This window comes from Leuresthes tenuis, unplaced genomic scaffold (genome assembly GCF_036924035.1).
Source record: "Leuresthes tenuis unplaced genomic scaffold, fLeuTen1.0.hap1 SCAF_3, whole genome shotgun sequence".
In the NCBI taxonomy this organism is placed as follows: Eukaryota; Metazoa; Chordata; class Actinopteri; order Atheriniformes; family Atherinopsidae; genus Leuresthes; species Leuresthes tenuis.
In genome coordinates, this window is record NW_027325357.1 from 10,541,209 (window position 1) to 10,548,450 (window position 7,242).

The 7,242-nt window shown below is 37.8% G+C and overlaps 1 protein-coding gene across 1 annotated transcript; it reads right to left on the reverse strand.

Annotated features, from left to right (window-relative positions):
- Nucleotides 1-2,712: 2,712 nt before the first annotated feature.
- On the reverse strand, nucleotides 2,713-7,224 carry bloc1s1 (biogenesis of lysosomal organelles complex-1, subunit 1). The gene is made up of 4 exons (XM_072381756.1): nucleotides 7,035-7,224; nucleotides 6,834-6,906; nucleotides 4,758-4,890; nucleotides 2,713-3,382 (listed from the first exon to the last, which is right to left on the reverse strand). Exons 1-4 carry the CDS (start codon nucleotides 7,093-7,095, stop codon nucleotides 3,272-3,274), a joined length of 378 nt encoding a protein of 125 aa, XP_072237857.1. The 5' UTR covers nucleotides 7,096-7,224; the 3' UTR covers nucleotides 2,713-3,271.
- Nucleotides 7,225-7,242: the final 18 nt, after the last annotated feature.

Sequence of the window (7,242 nt, forward strand, 5' to 3'; positions counted from 1 at the left end):
GCTGCCTTCCGTCTGTTTTTGGTCAGCTTGTCGGAAAAACATGCTGTACAAAAGTCAAACCATGTTTTCAGGGAATGGAATGAAAATTAGAAATATACTAAATATTTCCAGGAATTCCCGATAACCAAATCCCAGCTTTATTTCATAATATTTTGCTGTTTTATTGAGGCATTGTAGTGTTCTTTTAAACATTCTTGACAACTACTGAAAACAATGTCTTTGTTCACTAAGGGCCCCAGTAAAAGAAGTGTTTGTAATGCAGAACTGTTTTGGCTGCTTTGGGCACATGAGAAATCTTTGGATAATACTCTTAAGGAAGAAAGAAAGGCATTTGTGAGGGAGACAGACATAAGCAGGCAGTGTTACATTGTTTTGAGGTAAAATTTTAATGCCCACCATAGAGCTGCTTAGGCTGCTTACTGCTGAAAGCCAATTAGTTTGCAGGCTTATTAGTAAGTAAAATAACAAAAAAAACCTCTGTAGGTACCTAATATATAAACATTTGGGCTGAAAACTAAGATATAACACTATTAACATAAGTGATACATTAGTTTAATTGTAAATTATGCAGGGAAATTTAAAGTTGAGAATTATGATGATATAGATTTATTTGCAAACACTTTCCACATCAACAGTTTTCAATCATCTATAATGTTTCCACTTTTTATCAATTAATTTCAAAGCACTTTGTCCTGAGACTGACCCAAAGGGCCCAAATGATAATCAATTTAACTGCCCTGTGAATGTTAAACTATGCCATCAAAAACATGAAAATCCTATTACTTTAACGGGAAACTTACTTTTTTCAGTAATTACGCTTAATTAAAAAAAATTCAAAAAGCCTAATAGCCAAACTTTTGTTGCTGTGCTGTCATCCTTCAGTTCAGTTCATTAAATACCAGCTTGATAGTGAATATCTGTTGAAGCAGTGCCAGGCTTCCATCTGTCAAAGCACACCATACCCTCTAACTCTTTTTTTTGCACCCTCAACATACTTTTAATCTTTTTGTGGAGTTTTTTTCCGACACTGTCCCAGTAACAAATTGGTTCACAGAAAGATAATGACTCTGTTTACTGGAAGAAAAGATTTGAAGGCCTCAAATAATGAAGCAGGACCAGCTCAGTCGGCACACTTTGACAACATTGGGCTGGTTTGGAATGAACCAGACAAAGGGGTTAAAGGAAAGCAAAACAGTTGGGCTTCTGTAGGAACTGTTTGCATTGATTATCAATGCTTTCATTTCAACTTAACTTATTTTCTTGATTCTATTTTAACGTGATATTGTATATTGAATAAAAAAATGTGATTTTTACAAACATTACAAGGATTAATCAGTGAAAAAGAATGTACACAACATGCATGAAAATAAAATTACAAAGTAAGTCATTCAGTTGAAAGACCGACACTAATCTTATTTCTTACCTTTTTCTCTTTTTTAAAAGTGATGGAACTCAACAAGTTATCCGTCCTCTTCCCTTTCCCTTTCTGGTTATTCTTCTGTCTTAGCTCGAGGAGGTTGGCCAAAGAGAAGCTTTATCCTAGTGGTTTATCCCTTAAGACAAGTCCGTGATAAGTAATCCCCATTCCGTAACCATTTGAATTGTGTGTTGAAAAAAAAACGTGATGGAAAATAAAACCCCAAAGAATTTTCTGCCCAATTGGATTTCAGAAAACATTCTTATATTCAAAAACGAACTTTATATGGATTAAACTACATCCTGTACATTTCAAGTGGTTGACAAGAAAGGAGAAAATTCTATCCTCTAAAAAAATCTATTTTTAGAGCCTGGTAGTTCTCATGGTATGGGCATAAGTACTTTATGTTTTAAGAGTGTTAATACAAAGTTATGATAATCCCACATGCAAAAGCCTTTTGTACCCTTAAACACATCCATAGAGTCTAAAAGGCTCACTGTTCACGAATTATATCAGTTTCCCAGCTCAAAAAAATACATGCTGTTCTCTATAACTGGTTGTATTTCTGATGCTGTCAAAGCACAAGAGATGCTGCAGCAGACGAGATGTACTGTGTGATGTGTTGTTGCTTATCAATGCTATTTCCAGCAAAACCCTGAAACAACAAATAATATATACTCTTAATGATATGCACTGCTTTAAAACAGGAGACTAAAAAAAAGTCCTTAAGAACTAGATCTTGAAAACGTTAACATAGACAAATTTTCAAATGAAGACTAACAAAGGCATCAAGTCAATCAAGCGTGTGATGGATTAAAAGTGCAATTAATTCTCAAACGTGCTTTTAATAATGCGAGTGAACTTAGCAGCCACATGCACTGTGACGTAACCTCCACGTCATACATTCCACGGATTGTCCAATCACTTTAACCAAATATTTATCCAGTTACTGTATTACTGGTTCACGAGGAGTTTTGTTGTAAAACCTAAGCCATCAGCCAAACCCACAGAGCTTCTTAGTGTCTAAAGATATTTTATAACTCAAACACTTTATTAAATAAAACATCCTGCAGCACGGACTCTCTCCACTCATCTCCTTTACATCGTTAACATTCCATCTTCACTTGCTCACTATTGAAGTGGTATAAACATCAAGACAAGACAATCCCTCTCCAGCTTCTCCTTTTGAAATGTGGTTCCTATTTGGAAATATTTGGATTTCTTTGCATTCATTTTTCATATATGATGTGATCAATGACCATAAACTGTTTAATAAGAAAAAAAGACAATGACATATTTTTTCACCTTTTATTAAAAACAATGTTCCATTAATAAATGGCAACAATAAAAACATCACAATTCTCACTGTGCGCAGGCATGTGATGCATAAACACAGACGAGCACAATTCAGGTTTGAGCTGTTGAAAACACTAAAAGCTTTTAAAGTGATAGTTCTGACAAAACACGTGTCAATGACTCCTTAAACTGGCCACACGTCTTTACATGTGACATTTAACTTTCCTCCTTTGTTCAGTGACTAATTTCAAATGACCAAAAGTAACAAAATGTTAGATCTTGCACTGATGCATCTCCAGCACTACTGCGAGCTCCCTCTGATCAGCTCTGTTGCTGTCATGATAACTTCCACCAGTGAAGCATGTCTGTAATGTATTGTCAAACAGCACAGACTGTTGATATTCCTCTGAGCAAAGTGTCAGCCTCGGTCCACAAAGAGGGGCGTGCAAATGAGCGATGGCGCTTCTTTGTTGTTAGAACTCAACTGGACTGGATTCATGTTTCAATCCCCTGTGTCCAGTCCCAGTTGTAAATGTCCCCTCACACAGACTATTAAGCTTATGAGCAAGTGGACTGAAGCTGACCCTTGTGTACATACTCCAGAGCTGTGGCAATTGTCCTCATGTCCATCTCAATACTGCGGGCCCAGTTTTCCACATCCCCGATTTCCTGTTTGAAAGAGAGAGAAAAAGTAAGTGGTCATAACCTCGAATAATTCCCAACCTAACAGATCATCGAGAGCAGCTTCAAGGCCCATTAAACGCAAAATGTAATTCTGGATATTTTCATATCCATCCACAGGAGAATGAAGGTTTCTCTTTGCATAGTCCCTGCCTAATGTCCGCCATACACTGTGCAATCTTTGGCTTTCCCAGAAGGAAGATGACCAACGTGAAAGAATCTTTGATTGTGGCAAAAAAAATGTACTCAGCAAGACAGGTTTGAAGATCACTGCTGTAACAATCATGAGACCAAAGGCATCCAGGAAACAATTTCTGACAGTGTCAGAACAACTTATGTCCACAAACCAACCAATAGCCAACTATGATTCAGCAGGTGTCGTCATCACTGTACCATGAAAACGTCAAACAGGAGGTCAAAGCGAAGTTCACTAGAAGTCTGTTGCAGTGGGGCTTGCAGTGCACTCATGAGATAGATCGAATCGTACAGTGCGTAGCCGCCTTAAAACATGTTTGTGAAAGTTTGACTTGGCAACGTCACAACTAATTGAGAGGCCAATCGGATCCAGCGTGTCCCTTACATAAGTGTGACGTGCAAACGTGAAACCTTTAGTGCATATACACAGAAAAACACTGAGAAGACGTGTGTACAGTTGTTAACATCTGAAACAAACAGGTTTTGTTTTTTAATTAGTTAAATGAATCCTTTTAATAAAAAGAAACACACTTTATTATAACAAGCAAAGCAATTTCAAACATCTTAGAATTTTGAGGAGATTGTTTAAGGCTTCCAAGCATTTCTGGCAGGCCATGTCAAGATGATGTAAGCTTTATGATTTTGAAATGAATGGAAACTCATTTGAGAATATATTTGACCACCTGTCAAATGCATTCAGATCTAAGAGCTGTGTCAAGGTCCCTGAATGGTTTAATCTGCTCTCGGTAAACCCAATAAAGCAATTGTACTGGGTTCTGATGAGTCTGCCCTTTGCAATGAGACTGGTGTTGTGATACCATCTTTCATCTTAAAAAGGTGCATAATAGGATGAGACAGAGAGCATGGTTGAAACTGCAATAAGGTATTTTTCTTTTTCAGACCAGTGTGAGATTACATGAAGTGCTGAGAGGTTTCTGCACTATATGCAATATATTATATGTGTAGTATGTATATATTATATAATGTATTTTGTCCAACATTATTGAAAGGAGACTGGACATTTTTTAGAGGATCTACTTATCTTATAAACAGAGGAATTAAATGAGGTCTGATGCTGTAAACTTGCAGATTACGTTGGAGTTATTCCTCAACTGAGAATAAATAAAAAGGTTTCTACTTTAAGACTCTTTGATATGTTCTAACCTACCTTTAAGGCCTGATTGAAGCCTTCCACCATACTGATCCACTGAGCAGTTTGCTTGGAGAACTGGCTCGCCTGGACTTGGAGAGTCTTCACCTCATGGTCCAGTTTGCGTTGATTTACATATGCCTGGGCAACACTTGGAGAAAAGAAACACATCTATGACCTCACAGCATCTTTTATGCATATAAGATTTAATTATGTATTATTTCACCACTGTGTCATATGAATTTGTGTTTGATAGTCCAGTATCTTAGGACTGAAAACACAGCCTCTCAAACTCTAACCATGCCACTAAAGGATTTTGGTCATAATCTTTTTCATTAAAGGAACAGCACAACAATAGTCTTTGCATCCCACTCTCACTCTTTAAGCCGATTGTCTTGGTTTCTTCACATCTTTCACAATGGCAGCAATCTCAACAAATCATTTGTGTTTGTGCTACACATCAGGTAAATTCTATCCAGCCAGGAATGGATTGCTTTACTACACTGGCTCAGAGATGTGTAGTGGGTCTGAAACCCACGAGATACAGCTTTACTGAAATCTGTTGAGGAATAATCATATCTGGACAATCTAAAAATGACCTGTTAATGTGCCCCTGCAAAAACAGTGTCAGAGGAAAGCTTGTTCAGGTTGAATGGGTGGGCATGTATGTCAGATCGCTAATGCTGTAAACACTTTCTTTGCAGGTCTTCACAATCATTCAGAGAAAGACTCAAAATGGTCTTCCTTACAGTAAAATTAAAAGTTGTGATTGTGAGCATACAGGCGGTAGTTCAGAGGTTATTGTTTCCTTAAGAGAAGGAGATTTTCAAATCAGTAACATGCAGACAGAAGAGGAGGAAGCTGTCAACATCAGGTGAATCACACCCGGGCCTGCACTACACTGCAGGGTTCGGTCATTTCAAGTATAACTGTGGCTTTTCAGATTCATGACAGCCGTTTATTTCTTTACTGAGGTGTATCATCATAGCAACTTATACTGAAAAACTACCCTACCCTGGAACAATTATGTTCCAGATAAGAGGTCATCACATCAAAACGACAATCTCCTGAGCAAAGACCAAAGAGACACAGGTGTGTGGATGGTCAGAATCAGATGAGACATCTTCATGAAAGGTATCTCAGCAGAGCAAAAGATGTTTATCGCAAATGTTGAGTAACTACTTTAAAGTTTGTTCTTGTTGGCTGTCTAATATCAAAAAGGGAAACTAAAACTAAACAAATGATTTTCCTTGTCGTTCTCTCCACTTCACGGTGGTTTCTAATGATTGCTTTAAAATATATCGCTGTATGTTGATTGTCTAAGGCTTCCATTGTTTAAGAAATTATTTAACTTAGGAAAAAAATTATATATAATACAACCTTAACTACATCAAAAAGATGAACTTGCATCATAATCAGATGTACTCGCACCTTGTTGTTGACGGGGCGGTGAAATTTATCATTCTTTTCAACTTACAGAGTCTTATTCTATTTAGCCAGTTTTCCTCTTGCCAGAGCAACTGTACAGTTTTCAGTTTTCAATGACACAGTATACATTAAATTCCTTATGGTTGACACAGATTATGGTCTGCTCTGAGAAGGATGGGGCTCTAGGTCAATGTTTGTAATGAAATAATTTAACTTTGTTCCTGTAACAGGGTAAACTTGGCATCATTATGCTAGATATTTACCATGGTATGTATTGCATAAAATGCTCTAAAACTTACTAAAATAATATTCAGTGCAATTACTATCTGACCTAACTTGATAAATTATGATTTGTTGTCATTATGAATTAAAATTTTATTACAAGAGCTGGTTCCTCTTTTATAGTTTAGGCAAAGTGTTAGAATGCGGACATAGAAGTTGTGGGAAATGTATCGTTCTCCAAAGCAAACTTATCTCACATACAGTGCTAAAATAAAATGAAACTATTGAGAAGCAATCCGTCACGTTGAGGACTGAATAATTGAAGCTCGGGTTTAATCATTGAGGCTCGGGTAATTATCGGGTTCAACAGATCACATTTGCAAATACTCCTGGACATCGATGAACGGTGACAGGCTCGACTTTCAATCTACATATATTTCATACCCAACGTTTAGGTGGTCGACCAGGGCTTCCGTCAAACAGGTGGCAGCAGCAATCGCCTCACGTCTGCGTCTCTCTGTGCAAGAAACACAAGGAACCCATCATGAGCCAGACAGTCTGTATAGTCAGCAGCGGCCTCATACGCCTCATGTGTTTTTAGCATTTGTTAGCATCACAGCGGGCAACCGATCAGCTCTCACCCACCTTGCAGCTCTTTCCGCTCATTTTGCTTCGCCTGGTGCTCCTTCAGTAGACGAGACAACATCTTGTTTCAGTAGTCGTTGTGTCTGAACCGCAAATGCCTGTTTATGTGAACAATAAACAGGCCATTCATCAGATGAAAATGTCAGCTTGCTAGCAACGACGAGGGACTGCCGTTGTCACGAGACCAAGCTCGAGGATGTCAAGAGTG